At 39.3% G+C, this 27916-nt stretch overlaps 1 protein-coding gene across 4 annotated transcripts; it reads right to left on the reverse strand.

The window, feature by feature from the left end:
• Window positions 1-3868: 3868 nt before the first annotated feature.
• On the reverse strand, window positions 3869-27902 carry SEPSECS (Sep (O-phosphoserine) tRNA:Sec (selenocysteine) tRNA synthase). 4 transcript variants are annotated; one of them, XM_042812221.1, is made up of 12 exons: window positions 27446-27593; window positions 26889-27043; window positions 25206-25324; window positions 24961-25119; window positions 23732-23885; window positions 20171-20273; window positions 17994-18123; window positions 17756-17847; window positions 9501-9594; window positions 8824-8914; window positions 8119-8178; window positions 3869-6765 (listed from the first exon to the last, which is right to left on the reverse strand). In XM_042812221.1, the coding sequence occupies exons 2-12, from the start codon at window positions 26975-26977 to the stop codon at window positions 6510-6512; spliced, it is 1347 nt and encodes a 448-aa protein (XP_042668155.1). In that variant the 5' UTR covers window positions 26978-27043; window positions 27446-27593; the 3' UTR covers window positions 3869-6509. The 4 variants fall into 4 exon arrangements, with proteins under 4 accessions (XP_042668155.1, XP_042668154.1, XP_042668153.1 ...); XM_042812220.1 differs by having other exon boundaries at window positions 27419-27593; XM_042812219.1 differs by lacking the exon at window positions 27446-27593 and adding an exon at window positions 27191-27370.
• Between the last annotated feature and the right edge of the window lie 14 nt (window positions 27903-27916).

Here is a 27916-nt window from a genome sequence, read left to right on the forward strand (position 1 = left end):
GCTGCAGTGATATTTCAGCATCGGAGCATGAAAACATGAACACCGCTGACATGGGGGCAAGAGCACCTCCACCCATTCCTCCCCTTAGCAAACTCACATGGCCCCTATAGTCTTGTTGAGGAGGCCTTGACATTGCACTCCCCACAGCACACCCAACTTTTGTTGCTGGCGTTCCAGCAATGAGGAAGCATTGTCCTACCAACCTCAGGGTGAAAACAAAACCTCCTCAGTTTGGAGCACACTGGTCCAGAAATCACTGCTCAAAGGCACCACAGGGCACTCTAAAAAGTGCATGTTGATATAAAGACCATCAGCAGCCACCGCTGCCTCCTCATCACCGAGAAACGTGTCACTTCAGGAGATCTCAGAGCAAAGGAGGCTGAAGTGCAGAAGGACTCACAGAGGGCCAAGGAGCTGTGAGGGTCCCGGCCAGACCATCTGCTGCCAGGGAGGGATGTGCTGTGCTGCTTCCTGCAGCCGGAGGTGCTGCCCTGGTGCAGAAAGCATAGTTAACACCGGACTGATTGTCAGAAAAAATAAGAACAAACAGAAAGCCAGAGCATGACAGCTTGTGCCATCTGCCTGGAACACGAACTCAAGTTTTAATAGCACCAGCTATATCATTTTTAACAAACATTTTTGTATTCAAATCTATTTTCTGCTTAAAAGCCCTCGAACAGAAAGAAGCCAGCAGTGTGCGCTCACACCTGCTGCCCTCTCATGGCTGTGAAGTTCTGCATCAATGGGGATGGCCATGCACTGCTAGGCAGTACATTTTTCTTATGCCTTAGTACAGAAAAGTCTGCTGAAAAAGCCTCACAAAAATATGGTGAGGTGAGGATCTTTCAAAAGAAGACGCACAACTAATAGGCGAGTAAGTAATAGTAAGTAAGGCGAGTAACTAATAAGGAGAGTGTAAAACAAGAACTGTATTTTTGATGCACTTCTCTTCAGCTCTATTGGACAGATTCTTCTTCCTTCATCAGCTGCATTCCCTATTTGACAGATTACAGAACCAAAGTAAGTGTACTTTCCACCCAGAGTTCCTAAAACTCCAAAAAACAACAGATACAGCATGAGCAACTTGCTTAACAGTATTTGGTCTGCAAACTCATTTTACATGCCACATGTGCTGGGCAGTCCAGTATCAAAATAAATGGAATGCCTTCCTCTGCTTGGGCACCCCAGACTTTTTCCACCTCGCCACTGCATTTGAGCCCCAGTACAAAACCACTTAGGTAAGGGATGAGAGTAGCTGCAAACATTTTAATAGAGCTGACACAGCATGAAGAACTTCATGCATAGCAGAAATCAAACACAGCCAATCTAGAAACCTCCAAAATCCTTCCACTTGTTTCTGAGCCATGTGCTCTTTTGGCACTTTTCTGCCACAAGAAATGTGCCTAAGATGCAGCTTTTGGAAAGAATGGATCAGTAGAAACACTGCATGCTTGTCCTGAATTTGGCATGTACCATGACACCAGTAATTTGGTGTGATCCTACTTGGGATGCCTAGAGACAGAATATGCACCCACCTACTTTCCATGTTTGTCCAAGACCAATTGCCCACCTCAACCAGCAAAAGACCAAAAGTAATAATGTGTAGCAGCCCTATTTTTGAAGCTCTTTAAAAGACAGAGTAATAGGAGAGGCAGCACCCTGGTGGGACAGCTCTATTCCCTCTATTCATCATGGTAGGTTAAAGAAATAAAAGCAGTTACAATTCTGCTACAGCAGACTCAGGCTGGATCTAAAGGCAAATTAAGTTTCACCATCCACATTAAGAAAGCAATTCAGCTCCTGAACTGGATCAGCTTTGATTTCAATCTCAAGTCTGCTGTTGAGCAGCAGATAGAATTATCAAAACACGCTTTATTTGTTTGTGAACTTGACTTTAGGACCCCAAAAGGAGAAATGTAAGCTTGGTCCAGTTATAGTGAAACTGGTTCAAAACACTGGAGCTGGTCCATCAAGATAAATCTCCTACTGGTGATTTGATATGGCAGATGTTTGATGAGTAACTCTGACAGAGCAAATGCCTTTTTAACTAGAATTTTTAAATGGCATTATTAAACCACTAAAATGTCGTTATGTTTGAGGGGAAAAAGCATAATACGTGAAAAACTATTATTGCAGAGCACATACAGCACAATTTTTCAAGCACTGGTTTAAAAATTTAAGCCATTTGAATAAAGGTTCTCTCTGAGGAAAGTCACTTTGTAACCAATTCAAGCCTTTAAATAGCTATTGTTTAAGAAAATTGTCAGTTACATCGATTATTTTTCCTTCAGATTCCAAGCCCTGCCAAGCCAGGTTGATTAAGATGTTGCATTTTAAAAAAATGAGGCAATCTAATTACCCTTCATAAAAAGTGAAAACAGCAACTCAATTTTTAAAGCATCTTGAACAAAAGGCTATAGCCCATCTCTCACTCGCATATGGATTCGTGTAATGATTCTTCAATTAGAATTATTATCTATACAGCAGCTGAAGACTGAGAACTGCTGATACACTGCAGATGAGAACATTTGGTAGTCTCTGGGCTCCAGCCTTTCTTAAAAAATGATGATCGCACAATATAGATCGCTCGGTTTATACGTGTATTAAGCTGCAATGCCAGCATTTACATTTGCAACATTACAGTTTTGCTTTCTTAGGCTCAAGAGAATTTGCTGCATCTGGTAGCTTTTATTTGCTTTGTATCTGAGGCAATCGTTACGAATGAAGCGTGAATAGGCAATATTATTGCTCAAATAGTCCTTAGTTTTGTTCATTATCTCAGACACTACAGAAGTAAACGAAGTGCTGGTCTGTGAGATGGGTCATTCAGTGTCAGTTTGCTCACACTGTATTTTCTCAGTGCTATTTTTTACAAGACAAGTCCATCTGCTCCTTCATTTATTTCACCTACGTAGATCCAGACAGCTTAAGACGTACCATCAGAGGGAAAGAAAAGCATCTCACAGAACAACTACAGGCACCTTAGGAGGCACAAGTCACTTCAGTGACACAAACTGCAGGACTGTGAGGGGTTCCTGCCCACCCACACACCCTGCTCTGGTACAAAAGGTTATTCAGAAGCAGGTATCAGCATCTATGTTTTCTGCAGAAATACAACAGGAAACATGCCTGCTTCACAGGCACAGTTTTTCATACCCTCAGTGCTCACTTTAACACACCTCAGTTTCAGCAGTTGTTCCAACAGTATGAATTGTGGCAGCAGCCAAGCAGACGGATGGCTTTGCTGCCCCTGCTACAGGGCAGTAACTTCTGGCAGAGCAACAAACCAGCAGCAAGAATAGTAACCTCCTACATTTCTGGATGTTAAATTCTTCTGGAAAATTTCACATGCTTGCTTCTTGTTTCACCACCGATAGCTACATGTTGTGTCCTACAATGAGAGACAGGAAGCTTCACAAATAGCAGCTGAGATGCAGCCTTAGTAACTGTGGCATCTGTTCATAGTGTTTTACTAAGAATTCCTGCTACACAACCCCAAGTGTTATCTAAAGCCCACGCTGTCTTCCTAAACATCTCAATAGCACAGTGGATGCTGGAGATGACATGCTGGCTCTGGCAGGTCCCTGAGGCTCATAGAGCCCTTTGGTGTCACATGCATATATAGAGGACAGGAAAAAGGATGCACAATTAATTTTCTGAGCCAAGGAACTTGTTACTTCATTGTGCAATCTCAGAAAGACCTTCGCAGAAAGCAAATATCTCTAATGCATTTGTTTTACTCTTCGTATGTTGACAAAGCTACGCCCAAGTTATTGCCATCTTTCAGCAGTGCTGCTGTTAGTGGCTGAGACCTGCCACAGACATGAAATCTTCCCGTATTATATAAAGAAAATGAAGACTCAATAGCTGTGTGTTCCAGTATTATTTTATTACCTCATTATAGACATCAGTGAATAGAGAATAAGTGGCTTATATTCTTCCTTGAAAAATACGAAGTTTATCTATTGAATCTCCTGTTTCAAGTATGTCATAAATAACCATTTCTTCTCCATTTATTTAAATTTAAATATAACCATGATATTATATTATGCTTCTGTCTCTAAAAACTCAGTATGCATTACAGCTTAACACGCTTAAAGGAACAAAGCAAGGAAATAAAACTGTGAACTGGTAAAAGAAAACATACCAAAGTAACATAACACTGATATTTAGTTCAAGAGATCATACCTCACAATGGGCACAATTTTCAAAGTATTTCAAACTGTGTGGTTTCAGGTAGCATCACTGAGACCTGTGAAAAGCCCTAGTGACACTAATGCAAAAAAAAAAAAAAATAAAAAATAAAAAAATAACCAGAAGTCTCATCTTAAAATGTTTTTCAATTAGAAAAATACAATGTTTAAAAGCACAGCATCAGAATGAAACACTTTAATTCTTTCCCTGAATACTTGTTCAGAGAGATGTGTTGAAACTTTTATGTTTGATTTCAAATGGGAAACATTTTGAAGGCAGGAGAAACACTATCTGAGAAAGCAGTTCAATCTAGAGTAGAAGAGAGTGAATTATTTGCAGCAGACAATTTATTACAGGAACATAAAAGGCAGAGGTCTTTTCCTCTCAGAAAAGGCAATTGCTGCTTTGTTTTCAGTTTCAGGATACTGCTTATCAAATCCTTATTGTAGCTACTACCACATACCACCCTAAGCTCTCATAACAATAACTCTAATATGTGTGATCTGCAATAACCAATTAAATCACTAACTGACACTCATTCAAGCACAAGACAACAATATCCCAAAACAGGAAGAAAGGCATCACTAAGGCCCTGTGGTTTTCACTGGCTGCTCCAATACGCTGAGTGCAGGGTGAGCTGCACAGCTCTGTCTCCCAAGGCTGAATGAGAGCTTTACTGACTAGAAAAACTGGTATAGCATCATCTCAGATCAAAACAAAACAATATTTACATCTAGTTATGGCCACAAGGACTCAGTGGTCAAGCTGCATTACCTTTCTCTTAAGACATGATGGTACAACAAGTACCAACTGACTCCTGAGAGCCCTCACTTCCACAAGCCTTATTGGGCCTGAAGCGTAACTGCAGCAATAACGATGTAGGAGCAGCAGTTCAATTTAGGCTAAAGATACAATGAACTTCACTGAGTCAGGCCACCTCGATGGCAACCAGCATACAATAGTTCCACATATTAACATCACCTCTTGTATAAATTCATTTGAGCACAGCAGAGGGACAATTCTTTCAAAAGCACTATCTATACTGATAAGGCAGTTTGCAGAGGGCTCTGAGGATATGCGTCTCAGATCCCACAAAACAAAGTAACAAGAATGTTTCCTGACATTAAGAACTCATTAACTGCAGTGTCCCAAGGATTACTGCATTACAAATAAAGCAAGATGTATTCAAATGCTAAGCTCACTTTGAACAGTAAACGACATAAAAATCTACATACAGTGTGTTAATTACATTCAAGAATAATTAACAAAAATTTTTGTAACCTACAGCACTGTCATTCCAGTGATATGGAACCTTTGTTTCAGGAACAGACTCTGAATCCACTGTTCCATTAATGAATTCAAATCAGTTCCATTAATGAATTCAAACACAGACAACAGTGCCAATGGCAGAAGATGCAGAAGCAGATGTCTATAACTCTTAAAAACACTGGGTTAAAAATGCCAAAACATCCTCTGGTCTCACTGGATCTTGAAACTGCTGCAGTCATCCCACAAAGCATTCCACCTTTTGAGCGGATCTCTGACCTGACTGCTCTATTCATGAGCAACTACCAAAGAAGAGATGAAATGTATACAGAGGGCAACTCTCACTCCACTGCCTCACATTTTCATCATTGCACTCCCTCAAAATTCCTTCAGGTTGCTGAGCTATGCAAATGTTTCCAAGAGCTGAGTACTAACAGGATATTAGGTATTCTAAGTTCTTTGCCACTGAGGGCTGCTTTGTTCTAGGCAGCTCATGAGAGGTAAGAGTGCCTAAAAAGACCATTATTCCAACTCCACAGTTTCTTCATCCAGTTTCAACACTGTATTTACTAAGGGTTATCCCAACACTTCTATATAAATCTTCGGAAATAAAAGAAAAATAGAAAGTAAGCTGAGTAAAAGCAAGACATTTTGAGAGCAGTAAAACATTTCTTGTTGGTTGTATAGCTAGACAAAAGAAATTTAATCACTGCTACAGAAGATCTAGTTAATCAAAATGTGCTTAAATATTCTGTGACCTGATGAACACCAGCCCCAACAGTCACCCACAGACTGACAGGTCAGCTGAAGGCTTTTATGAATGCAGAGCTTTACTTTGGCATATTAAGTACATTTACATGGTGCAAAATGCTTACTTTCCCATAAGAGAGAATAGGAGAAAATCACCTATTTCCTTTAAACCTAAATTTCACCCCAAAATTTTTCAGTGTTCTTTTCAGATCAGGACCAAATTCTCTGCACTTCAGATTCACAGTGCTAGTCCAGTACAAACCTGCATACTTCAAACAAAAGTGCATCTTCCTTTGTTACTATGTCTGTACTTTCTGGTCTTCAAGTTGGTCTGTGCCTGTGTTAGCTGTACATGTTTCATTCACACTTTCTTTCCCTTTCCTAGAAGCCTTCAAACACTTGTCCAGTCTTTTTAGGAAGATGTCTACATCTTGCTTTTTAATTCCAATAGCTGATGCAGCATTAAGGTAAGCACAGGAGTAGTCATTTGCATGTGACATAAAGCCTTTGAAAGTGTAGTTATTCACTGTTTGCACAGACCCACGAGGAACAACCCTGAAATAAACAGAATTGTGATTGAGTTACAAGATGCCTTAAATATTTTTATGTGATACACTACAATTAACATATTTACACAGATTTCTATGCAGTGTAATATCTGCTAAACAAATTCCTGTAGTTGGGCTTGGAATGGGTATTCTCCAAATTAGGGCTTAAGGATTGCAGTGACTGACAGTGGTTAGCAGATCCTCAGTTAGATAAAGTCTGTGGGCACAGGTGAATATTCATTCCCCTCCTCAGCCAAATTTTCATCTTTTCTGCTGGCATTTATGAGCTCCTCAGCATGACATGAAAGACATCTGCAGCCAACTTTTCTATTCCATAACAAGACCTAACTATCAGACATGCTGTCTCTCCTCAGACAGCCTCTGAAGTCACCATGCCGGGAGCAGGCTTAGGGCACACATCTGCTCAGCATTGTGTTCTGCAGCCCAAAGCTTCTGGGTTCAAGTGCTTCACAGGGCTCAGCCTTCCAAGTAGCTGGAACTACATTTGCACCACTGTCTACCATCCTTTTGTGACATTACATATCTTCCCAAACCAGGTCCCTAATCCTTACTGCCTTCTGCCTCCTCTTTCAGTCTACTCCCTCAAATCAGGATCTTAATTTCCTCACATGTATACCTTGGTACTACAGCTCCCCTTTCCCTCATCCTATGACGGTAATCTTTATTCCCTTCTCAAAAGGATGCTGTTCAGCACTGCTTTTACCTCTTCCTCATAGGAAGAACCACTTCCTACAACACCCTATTTCTCAGGGCTTTTGGTACACATTCATTCCCTGATAAACCACAACCTTAATCTACCTCTTTCCTTCGTCAAGGAACATCTCACCTTATGGCTACAGTTACAGCTTACACAAGCAATTAACACCAATCAACTGATAAGAATTTGTTATCCTTGCAGAGACAGCCCCTACAGTTCATGTAAGAAACTGTATTCAGACAAATACCACTCTGATTGCCACATCCTTTCCGTGCCCAAGTGCTCAAATGCCAGGTTATGGCAAAGCCCGTGTATGAGCAATGCAGGGAGCTGCTATTGCCACCACTGCCATGTAATTCAAGGCTAATGTTTAAAATCTGTTGAAATGCCATGTCAAACAGTACATGTACTGCAAAAGAATTGCTTGCATATAAAAGGAAAAATCTGAAACCTTTGAGTCAGACAAAGAGTTGGAGAGCCTTAACTTTTCAAATATGGAATCTCAGCCAGCGATGACTTAAACTGCAGGACATGCCAAGACTGGGAAAGGTGAATTAAAAAGAGCATCTAACTACAGAACATACAGATTTACTGCCATTTCTCTGTGCAGAAAGTGGAATAATCCAAGCTAATGAAGCATACCTTCCGATGTGGAAACAATCAGCACTGATACAGAAAATCACATTCAGTCCACAGCAGAAGCTGGCATGGAAGCAGTAATATTCATATTAAGGAATTCTCCCAAAACAAATTTTAAATCATTCTCTTCTTCTAAAAGGTTTAAGCCAAAATCATTACAAATGATTTGATTTACGTTTCCATGTACCAGTATCACTAAGAATAAATTCAGCTCAGACTGGCTCAAGTTGCAGAGTTTTTCTTTTAAATATAGCTAGTTCCAGAAAGTAGGATTTTCTTCCATATGACAGAAAGCTAAGCAGAGTATTAAAAGCTTATTCCCCTGACATCCAGCGCAACCATATTTGTGCTGCAATAAACAGAACAAAGATCTTTCCTAAGCAGCTTACAACCAAACTGTAAGATCAGACAACAGCTGGAAACTAAATGAAACCAAGGGGTTCTAGGAAATAATGACACTAAATTAAAGGGGGATAGATTATCTATTTAGTACACCAAAGCTAAAAGAGAAGGCCTTGTTGCTAACTCAGGCAGGTAGACACATTATTAGTACATAATACTGAGGAAGAAAGGTATGCTTTTGGACTTGTAATTGCCAGACTGAAGTCTGTAATCATGAGACAACTGGTAGAAAGTAAATATTCTATTACATATTTTATGAAATCTTAATACAACTCCCCAGAATTTTCAAATTCACAGCATTCTCACCTTGCTCCTGAAACTTGTCTTGTAAAAAGCATAGATCCAAGCTGGGTAACAGCAGCATCATTATTTTCATCTAGATTCTTCAGTGACATGGCTGAAAAAAAAAAGCACCACAGTGGATAAGGTGTCTTCCAACAATAACAACCTGTCCAAGGATTTGTGCTCAGGTACAAAAGAAAAATAAGCATAAATATTACATTTTAGCATTTCCAGTTTTCCACAAACTGGCGTGGATTACTTCTTTGGTTGGGCTGCACGTAAGGCAGAGATCCTGCACAGGGGTGTAACATTACTTTGGTGTTCAGCAGAAGTTTTGGTTAGAACAAATATCCCGAGTAGTACAAAAATATAAGATGATGTGTACAGCAATTATATCCTAATTTATTTTAAAACCTATTTATTTATAAAGTAACATGCTGACATCTTCTGCCTGCCTTGACTACAATAATTGATTATGTTGCACAGGAGCAATTTTGTAAAAGGGGCCTGAGTCACAACCCTACTGCTCTGCTTTTATAATAGGTTACCTTATTGGGTTCAATGGTTTCATCTTGGCTTTATAATAATTTAATGGAGTGCAGTGTGCAATGCCTAATGTATAGCAAATGTATACGTTAAGTGCATTATGAATGCACACCATATTAGAATTTCTTTTTAAAGATTTAAAACCCCACAATTACCTAAGGATATGGGATTATGCGGTGTATCCAGCAGTCTCTCATTGTGGATATCTGCCAACTTCTTCAACTCACTTGAAAGATAGGAAAACATTTCCTGGAAGAAAAAAAAGAACAATATTTTTGTTACTGGCTATCAAACACAGAAAATACCACTACTGCACAAAACTTTTAAGTCTCTATTACAACCTTTATAAGCACATCGAATAAGTTGGACAGATACTTCTCTGAAATCCATCCATAAAGGAACAGCTCCATTTCCTTAACCTTGTTCTTCCTCTCAGGATGGCAGAACGCTCTCTATCTGAGATAATATACATACTTGGGAGGTCAGCCATTCTCTCTGCGAAACTGAAACCCAGAGGAGCAAAATCTTGAAGAGATTAGCACTCTACAGTCCTCCCCCATATTAGTATCCTGTTGAAGGAGTTGACCTTTACCCACTCCTGCAAGAGCCTCCCCTCACTCCAGTCCCATGAGCCAGAGAACGAACCAACACAAATGACCAACTGCTTCCTGTATTATTTTCTATTAATACATTTCAGACTAAAACAATCACTTTTTGTTAACACTTGTACCATCACAGCTACCATTAGTTCATAGACCTCTCTTTCTGTACAAGAAAGGCAGTATGCCTTTTTTTTAAGCAGAGAAAGATATGAGTACATGCAATTGTATTTTCTACATACATTCCACTGCCAGTCCTCCTCCTATCACCCACCTCTCCTGTACAAGCCTCCTAAAACAACAGAGGTACCTGAATTTCTGATGCCACTTAGATTCCACTCTGATTGAGAAAGCATTGTGAAACTGGAGTTCATAAACATTCTGGCTAAGATGCCACTCTCACACATTAAAGCCTGCTTCGCTTCCTTCACCACTGCTTCATTTCTGTGATAATCTATGATAGCTGCTCACACTCCTCCTCAGTTCATTATCTTCCTCATCACATATCAGCTCAAAATGCAACACAGTAAGAACAAACACCATTCTCCTTATTGTGCTCTTTGGCTGCTTTTTTGTCCTTTTTAATGCTCAGTTTCTCATAAATACTAGCAAAAAGATGCAGATACTGGGTATTCTTTTTAAAAAATACTGAACACCATCTTTTTCCTCTTTCTGATTGTGCTGCTCATCTACTTCAATGTGACTGCCCGTTTCAGCATCCTCATCAATTTCTGGACCTGACAAGTGATTTTTCATTCCTTAAATAGAGTTGTCTCTCCTGCTTGCAGACCAGTATCCTGCTCTGACCCGCACACTCTGACAAATACAAATTATAGCTTGTGATCAAAATTATGCTCTTAAACAGAGCCTCCCACAGGTCTTATGAAACCAAACGAGTTTTGTAGCAGCTAAGTTAGAAGGATGTTACAGCTGTTTAAGCCACTGCAGTGAGCCCAGCCTCACTTCACGAGCAAACAAATGACCGCCGCTCCTGACCTGTGCTTCCTAATACCATGGGATGAATTCTGCCAGAGAAAAAAAGTGGGATTCTGCTCTATGAACAAATTCTGTCATGGATTCATTATCAACAAGAGCATACAGCTGCTGTAACACTTGGAACAACAACAACAACATTGGAGGCATCTGTGATTCTTTATCAGAACTCAAAATGTGTGAAGAATCATTTATATTTTGCAGAGGCATTCTGAAATGAAATGATTTAGTGGTTTCAATCCATCAGTTTATTTACAGTTCACTTGCAGAAGTTGAAAAACATTTACTCAAATATTCAAACACATCTCCCTTCCCCCCAGTCCATCACCGAACACAAACACATTACTCATGTGTTATTTGCTTTCCACAATGAGCATCGTTAATATGTTTAGCCATTAGATCAGTACTTTTTGTAATCTAATTCATAAATTAATCTGGGCTCCCTCTGCTGGCTATTTACTTTACAGCTGAACTATACATCAACTCTGCCTACTGTGGAGGTATTATCTATGAAACTAGTTCGAGAAAAACTTCTCTTGGAGCAGGAAGAAATTCCCAAGTAATTCATTTCTGTACATCACATCTAAGGAACTCTCTCTTGCATCTCTTATAGTATATACTTATTACATAAGGACTCCAAGTTGTTACAACCAGTGACCCACTGTACAAACATATTAAATAAAATACCTAGGTTACTAGATCAGCCTTCAAAAATGCAGCAATTTGGCAGAACAGGAAAGAATAGAAAGATGGGGAAAAAAAAAGAATCCAAGTGCACATTTTATGTGTTTGACTGCACACATTCAAAAACTTATTTTTATGAGCTACTGCATTTTGCATTTTCCCACTGGAAGCCCTCGTGTTATTTTATAGATTGTTATAAAATAGATTAATGGCCTTTCAAAAAAAAATATATATATATGAAATACATAACATTCTTGTGAGGTCAAATCTATAACCAACCCCTATTACAAAACATTTCTGTGATGTGGACAATTTATAAGCACCCTAAGCAATTATATACAAATAACAGTTTACAGAATTGCATTTCTGTGACAGCCAATGAAGCTTTCTCGTTTGGACCTGTTATGCTGAAGTTGCATTGAACAACCCAAGCACTACATGTCAATTATGTTTCATTGCTTAATTCCCCCCTTCCCCTTAAAAAACTTACCAAACCACAAAACTTCACAGCCCTTTTGTGCTCCATACACACTGACAACTCTCATATGCTGTACCTGAGTCTGATTTGGTCTCATCTTAAGACACTTTGCTGCTGCTGCAGTAGTTGCTCACGACAGTCACAGCTGCTCTTCTGCTTTATGTATGAGACAGCATCTGATGTGCAACCTGATCAGACACTGGGCACACCATTTCATGTACACAAAAAAAGGCTGCAATGCTGAGCATGAAGCCCCGTTACCAGAAGGCTTACTTCCTGAAATGCAGCCAAAAAACAGCAGAGAAAATGCATGTGTACATCTGGAGTACTTACAAATCCCACATAGCCTCATATATAGACACTCTTGAATTGCAATACCAAGAATTTTGTTCTGAATTCGTAATACAGTGGAAACTTTTAAAAATGCACAGAGTTTGAAATCTGTGTAATAACAATAACAGATAACCATTAACAGCATGAAATTCAGCAAAGGAAAATGCTGGGTTCTGTACCTGGGAGTAACATTGGTCACAAATACAGACTGGGAAATGAGTGGACAGAGGGTAGCTCTACAAAAAGGGACCTTGGGGGTGCTGGGCAAACAGCATTTGAGGGTGCATTAAGCACAGCCAGAAATGTAAAACCAGTATTTTAACAAACTGTAAAACTTAATCAATTTCCTCCCACTAGTTGTGGTTTTAAATATTTTAGACTCAGATTCACACTTTTTAGGAATGCAAGAATGACTCCAGTTAATCACTCTCAAAAGGATACAGACAGCAGAATACAGATACATTCCATTTCAGAAGATCAGAATTATTTTGACCATTAGTTTGTTAAGAAAAGACTGCTGACAGATGTAATTGCTGAAAACAAAATGAAGCTACTACCTTTCCACTACTACCAGTATACTAACTAGTTAAGCTGAGTTAACAGGACAGTTACCTACACATTGGAAAACAGTTAACAAATATTAAACCTGTCACAGAATGTAGGCTCCACACTTTCCATCAATTCTGATGTGATCATCAACTGAAGTCTGCTGCTTATGATACTATGCAGTGCAGTCACTGTAATTGCTACATAAGTCCTGGATAAAGAAACACATAACGTAAATAGTGTTTTAAGACCTAGCAATACAGAATATGGGACACAACATAAACGGTACTGAGAAAATCAAAGGAGTCAATTCAAAAGCTTAACTTTTACATGAGTTCTTCAAAAGCAACAGTATTAACAAATTTGAGTATGGACCTGTTGTCATCATCTGCGTTACAAGACCTAGAACCCCTTTCTGAAGTCAGAAAGCCACTTTTAAAAATGTGACATATGCATAAAAAAATAATACTGAGAACCTAGCACAAGTGAGATAAACTACTTCCAATCCTTTCCTTGTTATGCTATCACACATAGTCACGGTTATCAGACAGTATGTGTGCATTACTCTCTTGCTCTTCAGTCCTCAGACTCACCGCACCCTTTTTACCCTCTGTATAATCAATGAATATAAAGATGATATAATTATGAAATAAACAAGAGAGTTTGGCAAATCAGTTTATAATAACAAAAAGAGAATAGACAGAATGCTTACCATGTCCTGGGCTCACTGCAAAACTCCAGAGGAAGGATCTCCAAAAGAGATGCTTCCCCCCTGGCAGTCAGCTCTTAAATGGGTCTAGGAGAGGTGCAGCCAGGCTCCACCCCTTCCGGCAGCACAGGTGAATTGCCTTCAGCTGTGCTCCCAGGGCTGACTTGCTGCTTGTCTCAGGTGATCAGTCAGAGGTTCAGGCCATGATCCAGCAGTTCCCATATGCCCTCTTATAGCAAAGCATACAACCTCATACTCCACGAATGCCATCCTCTCAGAAAACATCATTCCATGTACATGTTCCTCTCTCTCCTACAATCTCCTTCCTATATTAAACAGTATCCCCGTGCAGGAGAAAAAAGGGACAGATGCAGCAGGGGACATGAAGAGAAACAGTCAACTCAGAAGAAGGCTTTAATCTGCTCACAAGGAGCTGAATCAGCAATGGAATTCACCCAGTAGAAAGCTGTGTCCCCTGCATCCCCTACAGCCTCTGCACCCATTGGAACTGGCTCAGCTTCCCCGACAGAGCTGCCCAAACATCATGCAGCTACCCAGGCCTGAGGCAGCAGGGCATGTCCAAGCTTTCTGTCAGGGCCTGGGATGCCTGTGGAAGGTGGCCAAAGAGAAGAACTGCTCAGCACTGGCACAGAGCATTGGGAGGTGGGCAGGCTGAGGCGGCTCCTCCCACCTTGGGTTGAGGGACTGTGCCACAGAATCATAGAATGATGAAGTAGGTTGGAAAGGACCTTGGAGATCATCTAGTCCAACCCCTTGCCATAGACAGGGACACCATCCTGGCTGACTCTGAACTCATACAAGATTTGCTGCTCCAATCAGGTGCACAAAAGACTATGGGGCCCAGTGGGGTTCATCCCAGGGTACTGAAAAAAACTTGCAGATATTATCCCGATTATTTTTCAGCGACTTTGGGAATCTGAGGAAACTGGACGCTGGCAAATATTGTTCCAATTTTCAAGAAGGGCAAGAAAGATGACCTTGGTAATTACAGGCCTGTCAGTCTCACTTTGGTGCCTGGTAAAATTATGGAGAAGATCATAATGGGAGTTGCTGAAACGCACGCGAATGACTGCAGCCATTGGTCACAGCCAACGCAAGTTCAAAAGAGGAAGGTCCTGTTTAACAAACTTAATTTCCTTTCATGACAAGGTTATCCATCCAGTAGACCAAGAAAAGCCATCTCATGTGATCTTTTTGGATTTCAGCAGAAATTTCTATACTGTCTTTCACAGCATTCTTCTGGACAAAATGTACAGCATGCAGCTAGACAAGTACATGGCATGATGAGTGAACAACAGACTAATGGGTTGAACTCAAAGGTTTAGAGTAGATGGGGTTACTGAAGGCTGGAGACCAATTACTAGTGGGGTACCTCAGAGCTCCATCTATGGGCCAGTTCAATGTTTTTTATAAATGATCTGTGTCCAAGACTCTAATGCACACTAAGTTTACAGACAGTACTAAATTAGGAGGAGCTGCTGATACCCCCAAGGGCAGAAAGGTCTTCTGAGAGATCTTGACTGACTAGTGGGTTGGGCAATCACCACTAGTCAACAGCAAGTGCTCAATTCTGCAGCTGGATTGGGATAATTCTGGATACACGTACTGTCAGGGAAATAAGAGGCTTGAGAGCAGCAGTGCACATCCGGAAGTTCTGGTTAACAGCAAATTGAGTATGAGCCAATAGTACATCATGGGGTGCTTCAGTCCCAGCACTGACAACTGGGAAAGGGAAGGGACTGTCCCACTCTGCTCTGCACTGGTGCAGCTTCAATGTCAAGCACCGAGTGCATGTTAGCACACTGTAATATAACAAAGATGTACAACTATCAAAGAGGGTCCAAAGGAGGGAAACAAAGATGGTGAAGTGTCTAGAAGACCCTATCAAGAGCAGATGAGATAATGTAGTTTGTTCAGCCTAAAGGAAGCTGACAGGAGGCCTTGTGACATCTCCTCATGATAAGAGTGGAGGGACAGTGCTAATCTACTCTCTGGTGACAGAGACAGGATCTGAGGGAACAATATACAGCTCTGTCAGGGGAGGGCCAAGTTGGATATTAGGAAAAGGTTACTCATCGGAGGGTGGTGGGCATGGAACAGACTCTTGGTAGCAGTGGTGACAGCAGCTGGAATTCAAGGAATGTTTGGACAATGCTCTCAGACGAAGGGCTTGAATCTGAGGTGGTCCTGCACAGAGCCAGGAGTTGGACCTGATAATCCTTGTGGGTCCCTTCTAACTCAGGGTATTCTATGACTAGTTCTTTCCCTTGGTTGTGTGAGATTAACCTCTTCTCAGTGATATTCTGGTTTTTCTGGCCTGAACTCAAGTAACCTGAAATAACACTAGTGAATAAGTGTAAAAAGAGAAAGAAATACTGCAAGTTTTTTATAGCTGACTTTGTGTGAGTAGGTATAACTGAACCAATATAGAAAGGAGTACTCAGTGTCAACCTATAAATAGCTCCTGCTGAGAGCCTAATAGCTCTGCCTCTGCCTTTACAGAGCACAGGCAATAAACCATCATTATTACATTTTTACAATTCAGGAACAAACACATTTAAGCAAAAAAAAGGTTTCTATTTCTACAGCAAATCCAATAAAAGAAAAATATTTATGCCATATATAAGGCTATGTTTATAGAGTATACTCATGTTGAAATAAAACAGACCTGAAATTGTAAAAATGTAATGCTTTATTCACTTTAGAATTCTACTTCCAAGAAAATGATATGATTTAAAATATTATACAGCTATTCATTAAGACAGTTTACTTACAAGTAACTTATTACTCATAACGTGGCAATAATTATACTGCTCATTACATATCTGATGCAAGTATAAGTCTAACATCAAAATCAGTTTTGCAAAAAACATGATAAAGTCACTTGAAGTTTTTCTGGAGATGAGAAGAGGGGAAAAATATATAAATTTGCTTTAAATGAAGATACAAACCCACATATTGTGATAATACACTGGTTCAGAACAAAACATTAGAAACTACATTCCACTACTGGTAGAAGAATGACTGCTTTCAGCCTTTCACAAACCATGTTTTCACATAGCTTGCACAGATCACACCATAGCCTTTGAAAGTCAACCCTGCTGTTCTTCTCATATTGTAGCCACTCCTATGGGGTCTCAATTCCAGTACAGAATTTTCACATGCCAGTACAAGGAACTAGAAACAAGTCATGGCACACAGCACTATCATCCTGCTCAGATATCAGAAGCAGCAGCAAGCTGCCAGCAGGAGACAAATGAAACATATTTCCTAAACAAATTAAGGTATGTAACAAATCACTCATGATTTAAAACTATTAATTTACAGTACTTAATGCACAACATTTCCTTACCTAAAACATTCTATAAAAAGAATTCTCTGTATTAAAGCTTACAGATAGCAAAAACAAGCCTTTTAGTACATCCAGAACTGAAGATGACTCAAGATGTAAAGTTCCAATTTTAGAACACTTAATATTTTGAAAACTCGGTTATATCCAACACAGAACGTGCACGGGAGAGGCAGAGAAGAAACCTAGCTCTGTATCTAGATGGATGCCTTAAATGACAATCTTTCAATCTTTTTGTGGCCCAGAACACAGAATCAGAAAGTGTGATCTTCTTGAGAATACGGTACACAGCATTTAACACTACTATAGCACAATAGCATAATATGGCCAAACGAAGATGAGCAAAGACCGCTGGGATGAGCACTGCGATCATTACACAGCACAGCACTTCTCAGATGGTACTGGACAAAATTCTATTGCATCAGTCGTACTCTTGAACAGTAAATATGAATACTGTATGAGATAGTTAAGCTGACGGAAAATCTCTCATTTGAAATACAAGAAGGAAATCAAACTCATGCACGAACATTATTTGCTCAAGCAGTAACTGTATCAGATTGCCTTTCCAGATTAAGAGCTGTAAACTCCAAAGAAATTTAACGGTTTTCAAGACAGAAAGAGGATTTACTACATGAAGCAGTTTTGCAACAACACTTTAAGAGCTGAATTCCAGAAAACGCTGCTTCCCAAAAGTTTACCTTTCTCTCTTTCAGTAACTGTTTGTAGCCACTGGCACCTAGAGACAGAAGTGTAATGAGGACATCTAAAGAAGGAGATGCAGAAGCTCTTCCTGAAAAAGCAAAGCAAAACAAAACAAAAGGTACACGTTAAGTTTCTGAAACAACAAAAACAAACAAAAATTATACGAAAGAAAGTTGATAATCAAATTTTCTACTCTTATTTTGTATGAATGAAATCAGTTTGTGAGCTACTTACCTGGATACATTTTGCTGATCTCCTGAATGAAGGACTCATTGAAGCCAGCAATGATAGCACCACCTACTGGAACCATAAAATTTTTGTCCAGGCTCTGAACAAAAGCATCTATTCTGCCTACTCGAGCACCCTTTATCAAAAGGAAAAAAAAATCCACAGCACGTATTAGGAAAAAAACACGGGAAAGCATAATAATTACCCATAATCCAGCAATAAAACGAATATAATTCCTAAAACTCTCTCGGATATTTTATTTGTGATGAAGAATTTTAAATCACAGCATTACCTTTGCTTAGCATTGCTTACAATTTTTTTGCTGTCTGCTAACACACCATCTTCAGCAACCTTCATTTGCTATGATTTAAAATATTGGTGTTAGTTCCTGCATGTCTTCAAAAGTCCAGCTCATTTGCAGCAACTATCAAAAAAATTCTCTTGGAATTGAATGGGAATTATACAGTTAACACTGTACAATTCAAAATGTGCCACAGATTCTGGCAGTAAAAGGCTACAGGTTAATGCCTCACCAGAAAACAAAACTACCTTTTTTGACATATACATGTAATCTGCATCAAAACAAATGGACTGTGACAGCGTTCCTTCATATAATGCTGCCTGCAAAATTAAGATCCAGGTAACTTCCTCAAAAGACTTCCTCTTCCTGGAAAACAAAATGCCCCTAACATTTAGGCAATTAGGAAAAAAAAACCACGGCGATTCTGCAGTGCAACTTCAGTTTTAGGAATACAGTATCAATGAACTGTGCAATTAAGAAGCATGCATCATAACAGAAGCTGGAAAGTCTATTAACGATCATACATACTAAAGAGTATTCAACTACATACATAAGTACTTCGTATTAAAATCAAGGAACAGAAGCAGAGCTAACATCTGTGACAAAAAGAGTGAAAAAGGCAGATAAAACTAAAAGTCATTTCTGTGTTTTACTATGACAGTGCATGGGGGACAGGTATACATTTGATTTCATTAGTAACTACTTCCACATGGACTGTACATTTTCTATCAGAGGAAATAAATTCTTGTAAATAAATGACAGCTCAAATGTATACATTCCCAGAACCAAAAAAGAGGAAACAAAACATCTACCAAGAAGCTAGGGAAAAACACAGAAACATGAACAGTTCTATTCGTGGCTTTGCAGCCTGAGAAAATCATCAGATATGACATAATATGCAGCAAAACTCAGCAATCCCACAGCCTCCTTCATGTTAGAAGTTCACTACAATTAAGCAAGTTAAATGCAGTGCCCATGTATCATCACAAATCAAACATATCCAGTGTTCTATTTCACACACCATTGCAACTTCTGTCACATTCCTTCAGTCTCTCAAGATAAATTTAGAAATGCTAACAAGATCCAGCTGCTCTTTGCTCATTTAATAGCAGTGTCTTCTTAATCAGAAAAAAAATTATCGGCATATACATAATAGTTCAGCATTCCCTGGATCCTGTTAAAATACATAGGCAACAGGGAGAACAGAGAAATATCAAAGAAACATTGCATGAATTTGCAATGAGCAAAAATGCAGGCATTGTATGCTTTGTGGCTGATCTCAGGTATTAAACAATTTGCTTTGCAAAAACAGCAAGAAGAAATTGAACCTGTTTTGAATACAACATTGAATTCAATAGTTTTTTCAGGTGTTCTCTGTGCCAACAATACTGACAAGTGACAACACTTACACAGTGCTGCTGTACCACCTTGTGCCTTCAGGATGGTGCCAATCAAACATGTGATTTGGAGAATTTAGAAATGGAAGAAAATTTGAAAATCAGTAACTCGTTCTGCTGAAGCCTTAATTCCCATTCAAGTACAACCAATTATTTCATGACAGTAGGTCATTATGTCAATAATTTTATGAAGTATTTTAAGAAAGATTAATAAGGGTATCTCTCCATTATAAAAGACAGCTGAACATAAATGAAGCCTAAACAAACTTGATTACATAAAAAGCCAACAATAGAAACAACAAACATTTGAAGTATTATTTCCTTCTGCTCTGCATTCTCAGAAAATAGTCCAATTATAGGATATGTGTGGGATTAATTTCCAAGCTGTGACACATGGTAAAACTTGCTAGCATTGTCTATGATTAGAGGTTTTCTCATGCTTGTTAAGAATATATATATATATATTTGAAATGCACAGTTCCTACCTGCTGGATAAGATGCATACATTTTGAAGATTGAACTCCATATGCATTGTTGACAATATGGGGAATGTCATAATTAGCACAAATTTTAGCCAATTCCTCCAGCCTATGAGCATAAAATTGTAATTTAGAGAAATACTAATCACTGTAATCCATGTTATCAATCAGACCATTAAAAGACTGAAAGGTCTACAAGAAGGTCAGAAAGAGGAAATAAACTTTCTTGTTTACTGCCTTGTGGCAGCAGTAATCACCTTTAGCAACAAAGGCTCAGAAGAAAGTTCTATTAACTTTTACATGTATTACAAATGGTTGAACTAGGCTGAGATTTTTCATGCTTCGCTGAAAGTTTTGTCCAGAACCCAGTACCCAGATCTCAAATCATCCTTTCAGATATTTTCCTACTTTAGTGATAATTAACAGAATTGCAGCTATTCATACATTGTCCTTTTCTTTTAGCATTCAACCTGAAAACAGTTTGATGGAAGTTTCAAGATGTGCTTGAGGAACTGAGAACTTCATAAAAGAGGAAGCCTTTACAGGTTTCTATTTTTTTTCCCCTAAGAACCAGTGCTTCAGCCCTTTGGCTGAAATCTCACTTGCATAGTTCAGCTCAACTGAGCAACAGAAAAAAAATTCTTCAAAAGGGCTGGATACCCTTAAAATGATACCCTTGAAAAGGACTGGATGTGGAGATCAAAACATTAAAACTTCGTTTAACTGTTTGCTCAGAGAAAAAAAAAAAGGAAAATTTTCATCTGCCTTTAGAAATTCCTGGAATTACAGAAAGGCCAATTTGGATTATTTCTCAGTGAAGCTAAGATTTAATTGAATGCAAAGGTCATTTCCATTGAGAGACTTCAGCTTTTTAAGCACACATGTTGTTAGTAACCTTTCCAAAGCACTCCAATCACGCTCTTATTTTTTTAATACCTTGATTTCTAACAAACTTGAGAATATCTTTTAAAAAGAAAATCCATTTCAAAAATAAATACTTAATAATTTGAAGTGATTATAAAGATTATTTTTAAAAAGCACCAGAAAAATTCAAGTCTTCAATGCATTTTTCCCCTGTCTATTTTTGTGCAGCCTCTCACTGTAATTTACTGACATCCATATAAAATGTGACAAGAGGTGACATTCTCTTGTATTCTATTTCCATTATATTGCCTTGTGTTCTTTTGTAATGCAAAACTCAGCTACAAACCTCAGATTGAATTTTCCAAACCTCAATCCCTAGGAAAACAACATCATCACAGTACTACTCCTAAAGAAATTACAGGTATGTAAAGCACAAGTTTGGCTAGGTAACACTCGTAGTGTAATGCGTGCATACATCTTCAACAGTCAAGATATTCAGCAGGAACTGCATGTCCTGTAATTTTTCTCATTTACCAACATTCTGAACCCTGAGTTAACAGGAAACATTACACCAGGCAACGTTTTTGCCCTTTGATTTGCTGGTCTTGCTCACTCAGACTCATTCCTCACCTTCCAACAAGACTCAAATAAAACAGTTTCCACTCTTACATGTTGTTTTTTTTCCAAGTGCAGGTAGAGAAATTCCCAATCTAGAAACAGAGGGTTCTCTACTACTCTGTATGGCTGATCATCTTTCTCACCTGCTGAGTCCCAGCAAAGCAATATGCTAGCTGCTATAGATCCAGAAAACAGAAAAAGCACTTTTTCTACAAATATTTCTTTGAATAATTGATCCATGCTACAATAAAGGACAGGAGTGCTACAGTTTGAAAAGAATATGTGACTCTGGATGGGAAGCAAACAATAAAGCATACTGGCTTGTATGCTTCCAAAGCTTAAATTAAACCATTAAGAGCAGCTAGTCATATCAGAAGAATAAAGCATAAAAGCAAGTTGGTTACTACTCAAGTTCCCAAAAGTCGCAAATAGCATAAATGGCGAAATATTTCTCTATGTCCTTTCTTTCTCTCCTGTCTGTGAAAGTTCATAAAAAACAACAACTTTGGTCTTTCTTCTAATACCAATGAAAGTGACAAAGTGGAGAATTCTATTAAGTCCATTAATTAACCAAAAAGTCACCTCTTGCCTTCGGTTCCCTTTTGAATACAGTGCCTCTAGAGACAGCTTGTAGCAACAGGTAGAAGACAGAAGACTGAAGTCTTTCTAATAAGCGGATTTATACAGTAGTACATTTTATCAATAAAGTCTCATAAGGCTTCGAAGGAGCTACAGGTCTTATCCTAATCATTCAACAATCCTAACTCACATAAAATTTTAAAACATCACCATCACAACTAAACAAAGCCTTAACAATGTAAATTGTTTAAAAGCAGACACATAAAAATGGTATCCTCCAGAAATGCTTTATTCTCCTTCCTGTAGGAAGATGGATGTTATTGCCTTCAGTAGTTGACAGTATCCTTTAAATAGAAAGTGCATTCAAATTCTCTTATATCTGTGGTATATCATAACACAGCGCCACTACCTAATATTTCATCTCTTAGTTGCAGAGAACAAAACAATTGCATGTCAAAAAAAAAGGAGGCAGATAAGGAAAAGATTCATTTACCAAAGCTATAAAATAGACCATTCAATTTTGATAGCTTTGATTTAAGGTAGCCAATAAATTTGGAACTCAACTTCAAACAACAGTCCGACAGAATTATTTGCTTTTAACTTCCCTCTAGCAACTAGGCTAAATCTATGATAAATACTGTTTTTCAAATATTTTAGAACTAATTTACGTGCAGAAATAATGTCTCAAATATTCTGTTTCTCATCTCCTAATTGCAGTGCTCATCTCTGCTTCAGAAAGTGCTTGAACTGACACATTTGCAGCAACTACAGAAGTTATGTATATGGACACACCATAGGAAGAAAGAATGCAGGGTAGTTTAGGTTTCTTTTAATGGTGATTTAACAGCTGGAAATTGTAAGTTGTAGGCAATCAGGCTATAAATGTAAATGTTCAAACCCAGATACATGACAGTAGAGCAAATCTTATGTTATACTCTCATAGCACTGCCCTACATGCTTTCAAGGGTTTCTCCACATCAGTACATCTTTAGTAATGCTACAGACATCACCATAATGCAGGAAAAAGCAACTCAAGCAATGATTTTAAATGTTGGCGATAGGTTATTTTTCTTAGCAGTTGTATTAGCCTAGGAAAATTCATCATTAGCTAGAAGAAAAGAGTAGAAAAGGGAGGATGAATATTAACATCTGGCATTAGCTCTGGAACTATACCTTCTGGACCACATTTCTATGAGATTCTACTCTTACTACTTCCACAAAATCCCATAAGAAACCTCTGTCAAAGTGGCATTAATTTCAGCCAAAGTGACCATTATTAACCTTCATTCATAAGGGAGAAAGAAGACCTTCTCTATCATTCTCATTTTCCTAATACATTTTTTGGAAACATTTGGAGCATTGTTTCACAACATGCCATCACCCTTAAACACAGGGACTGAAGCATCTTCACAAATGCACTTCACTTATTGGCAGTAACTGAGCATTCAAAACATGTAGGTTTTTTCACTGACAACAAATAACGTACTTCTTATGAAGTCTACTTACCTATCAGGTACCCTTGGAGCAAAGCAAGATGTTGTAGAATGCACACAAAGAATATTTTCAGCACCAAGAGTTTTGATTTTAGCCTCCACTGCTTCAATATCTGTCCGTAGCTCATCGCCTTCTAATACATTCTCTATCACCACAGGCTCAAAACCTAACAAAAACAAGATCCAAATGTACGTCAATGAATCTCCAACTAATTGCGGGCTTTTCATTTCTACCATACACCCCAAAAATGTACATTTTTTCTTTTAACAGATAATTTCAGACTTAGTTTAATAATATAGACACGTTAGCACAGAACTGCCTCTGTTTAGATGTTTTTATCCAATGAATCTTTTATATCAAAAACCAGAATCATAGTATGGCTTGGTTTGGAAGGGAACTCAAAGATCACCTAGTTCCAACAGTCCCACTGCAGGCAGGGTTGTCAGCCACTAAATCAGAGGGCAGTAGATCAGCTTGCCCAGGGCCCCATCCAACCTGGCCTTGAAATGAAATGTTTCCTAGGAACTAGGACGAGAATCTACGCCACCGCTTGCTCAGGTATGATCCTTTTTCAGTTCATGCACATATCCCCTACTTGCCATTTCCTTGATTCCATGGGTCTGTCGGCAGGAGGGGACAGCTTTGGAGAAGTGATGGACTTCTATCCTTAGTTTACTTACAGTCTGGTAGACAGGGAATTTCTTTTGAGAAGGAAATAAGGTTTGAACAAAGAAAGGCACCAAACTTATTTCCTGACTGAGCACTGACACACCAAGATTAAAAACAAATGGGGCAGCTAACACTTGCCACGTTCCAAAGTAAAACACCATGGCAGTAAGCTTGTCACCTTCTGATTCCAATTTCAAAGACACTTTTTATTTTTTGAATAAATTTTAGAAGGGATTTGAACCACAAACCAAAGATTGGCATCATTCTCAGGAAAGCAAATTAGGCATCTAACTAAAAAATGAACTCTAATTTACTTAGTATTGTGCTCTTTGCTAAGAAACCACAATACTATATACATCTCCCTACTTCAGCATACTCCCACATTCTATAAGGCAATAGGAAAATACATCTGATTTCATGTTAGAAATCAGATGTGTAGAAATAAAGCACTTACAACTACTATACATTAGACCTTTTCTGGATATGATTCCAAGCATATAAATTCACTCTGAAAGATAAAGTTTTGTATCTGTTAGAAAAGCACACCATGCAACCAGTCATCCCCCTGTTACCTGCAGTTATCATCGATTTAAAGCAAGATTTCTGGTCTATACGTGGCCAAATAATGTATTTTGCCTTTGGTCTCTTGTGCCGCAATGTTAAAAAACACAGAGTTAGACTCATGCCAGTTGCCATAGGAACCACAAAGCAATTGGTCACCGTCCGGACACCTGCACATGAAAAAGTAAGTCAGAAATTAACATGAAGAACACATGACATTTTGCCAAAAAAGAGAGATTTTCAGATGTACACCTACCAGCCTGCTTTATAATATCCAGAACAACTGAATTAGTAAGCTTGTTCAAAAGGCTAGACCCTGCAGCTTTAGGCTGGACTGCAGAAATATCTCCTGATCTTCCAATTCCATGGATCAACCTGAACAAAAAAGGTTGAAAACACACATCAAGATTTGTCATGCTGCAAAGCAATAATTCTTGCTACTGGAAAGAATTTAATTTGATAAACAACTGTAGAAGATTTTGTATCCAATGCACTCTCATGAATTCCATTGCAACCATCTACGTATATTAAGATGAAATTTTTTTGTTTTGTTTTGAGCAATAGACAAACAATATTCCATAAAGCAAATAAAAAACTTCAAGAAAAAGATCCAATACAGCAACAGTGTGAGCACCTGCCAGGCTTACTTTTAAGTGCACCCCAGCAACGTCTCAATGCCTACTCAATTAGCAGTACAAATGCAGGTATGTCCAGACACAGAAACCCAAAGAACAAAAGTCAGTTGCCTACATCGGAGCACAGTGTAGAACACTGCTTCAGAACCACCTCCTGCTACCTTTCCCACTCCCAGAGCTACTAGGCAAAACATTTCAGCAATCAGTGCATGGATGAAAGCCTCTAAACTTTTCCTTGTTCTTGCTGACTCTCAGGTGAAGATGAGATGTCAGGTGACAGAGCTACCTGAGATCAACAGCAGCTAAATGACAGCCCAGGCTCACTCTGGCCAGAAGCTGGGCATGCCCTCTCCAGCAACACCAGCAATTACTTGGGCACTCTCCCCAGCACAACTCTGCCTTCCACACCTCACAAATCTGAGACTAGAGAGCAGAACAGAAAACAGGAAGTCCAAACTGATGTGTTAGTGGTTTTCTTCATTAATTTTTCATGGTACTTGGGGCTTCTGAAAGACATTAAGCCTAAGTAGTTCAGTTTTCATATGGTAAAGCTCACTAAAATTCTTGTCTCTAACAAGCTTTCGTGCTACTATTTGAAGGAGAAATACACCAAGAAATTTCACTCAGTTTCATTCACGATGGATGAAACTGCAAAGCCACTCAGCACAGAACACTGTGCAAAAAGCTTATCTTCATACTGACATTAATGCAGAGCCTCTAGTTATAGCTTCCAAAGTACCTGCTATAGCCTTTCCAAAGCAAGGGCTTTGAGCCATTAATAGCTCCTTTTGTCTTCATAATTCAGCTCACTTCATATAAAATAAATTTTATATAGACTGAGTTTTTACATGCCTATCAACTTTTCACATTATAAACATAGTAACGAATATAAAAAAAAAAACAAATAGCCGTTCACTGGGGATGTTCAGTACTTTACATCTACAATTCAGTAGTTTTGATTGATGCACTGATTAAAAAAAACTGTACAGTATTAAAAAAGCAAGTAACGCATGGATTATCTTAAAACACAAAGACTTCTCCTTGCTTGCAGTCAATTTGGCATCTTAGGCTTGTACTAGTTTTACAGGACATACAGCCACCAAATATTTTTGTTACATTCAAGACTGCCCAATGAGTTATTAATGAAAACTTAATACAGAAAATTAGATCGCTTCAATATTGCATCATTCTTTTTTTCTTCAAATGCTACCCAGGTCTCAGATAACTAATTCACAGTTAGCATAAGCACTTCAAAATCATCAGTAATAAAACCGAATAATACAAATAGCCAACAAAACTTGTACCTATAGTGCCTTCGGGCAACAAGTCCTGACGCCACTCTGCCTTCCCTCTCTCCCACACCGCAGTTGCCCAGAAAATTATTGCTGTCCATTATGGCAAGTTCATGAAGGAAGAGTTCAATGGTGCTTTCATCCCATCCATCTTCAGGGCACTTTCCCTTCATATTCGGAATACAGAAAGATAATTCATAAACTTGCAAATTAAGAACAAACACAACTTGTTCAACTGATGCAGCTCTTAGATGCTGAAACCAGAAGTTAAATAATGACTTTGCCATACATTCAATGCAATTACGCTGGCGTACCATGATATTGAGTACTTCTCACTCTCAAGAGCTCTGTAAGGCATACACCAAGCCACTGCAGCACATAGGTGTTGTTCACAAGATGTAACGCTGTGGATTATGTGATGTATTCTCAACACCGAAGTGTAATACTACAGAAACTCGGCGGGTAAAACCAGGTGCAGAGAACTGGGATATTACAGAATCCAAAATATTATGAATAGCAACAGTTGCAACACATCTTCACACCTGCGTGTTTTCCTTTGCAGTTATTACCCGGTATGTCAGGAAGCTGCAGACAGATTTGTCAGCAACTGCAACAGATGCACTCCTTCCTGCGCTCTGCTCTAAGAACCACGCTCGCCTCTGCCTACCGCAAAGCGGATCCCCAGCGGAAAGCCGCCCAAAGCGCGCACAGCACCGCTATTGCAACTCAGCGGGGCAGAGGTCGCTTAACTCGTGACGACAAAAGGAACCCAACCGCAGCGGGGTACAAAGGGCCGCAGCGAGCAGAGCGGTGGGCGGCGGAAATCCCCGCAGGGCGGCGGGCCGCCTCGGGCCGCGGGGACGGAGGAGCCACCGCCCCGCTCTGCGAGCCGCCCCCCGCGGGGCCCGTTACCTGCTCCAGCAGCGCCCGCAGGAGCAGCTCGTGCCCGCGGCGGCCCTGCGCCCCCTGGCGCACGTAGGCGGCGGTCACCAGCCGCTCGCTGGAAGCGAAGTTCTCCGCGTTCATGGCCGAGGGGCGGC

This window comes from Centrocercus urophasianus, unplaced genomic scaffold, assembly GCF_019232065.1.
Source record: "Centrocercus urophasianus isolate 14NV4802_14NV808 unplaced genomic scaffold, USGS_Curo_1.0 seq_13, whole genome shotgun sequence".
Taxonomy (NCBI): Eukaryota; Metazoa; Chordata; class Aves; order Galliformes; family Phasianidae; genus Centrocercus; species Centrocercus urophasianus.

What these genes read in the sequence shown, in the direction of transcription:
- SEPSECS (XM_042812218.1), bottom strand. Translation starts at nt 27,902, where the DNA reads ATGAACGCGGAGAACTTCGCTTCCAGCGAGCGGCTGGTGACCGCCGCC. An exon ending in TAAATCGATGATAACTGCAG is followed by an intron (nt 23,886 to 24,960) that starts GTAACAGGGGGA and finishes TGTTTTTGTTAG; the next exon opens with GTTTTGAGCCTGTGGTGATA. An exon ending in GTATGCATCTTATCCAGCAG is followed by an intron (nt 18,124 to 20,170) that starts GTAGGAACTGTG and finishes CTTTTGATAAAG; the next exon opens with GGTGCTCGAGTAGGCAGAAT.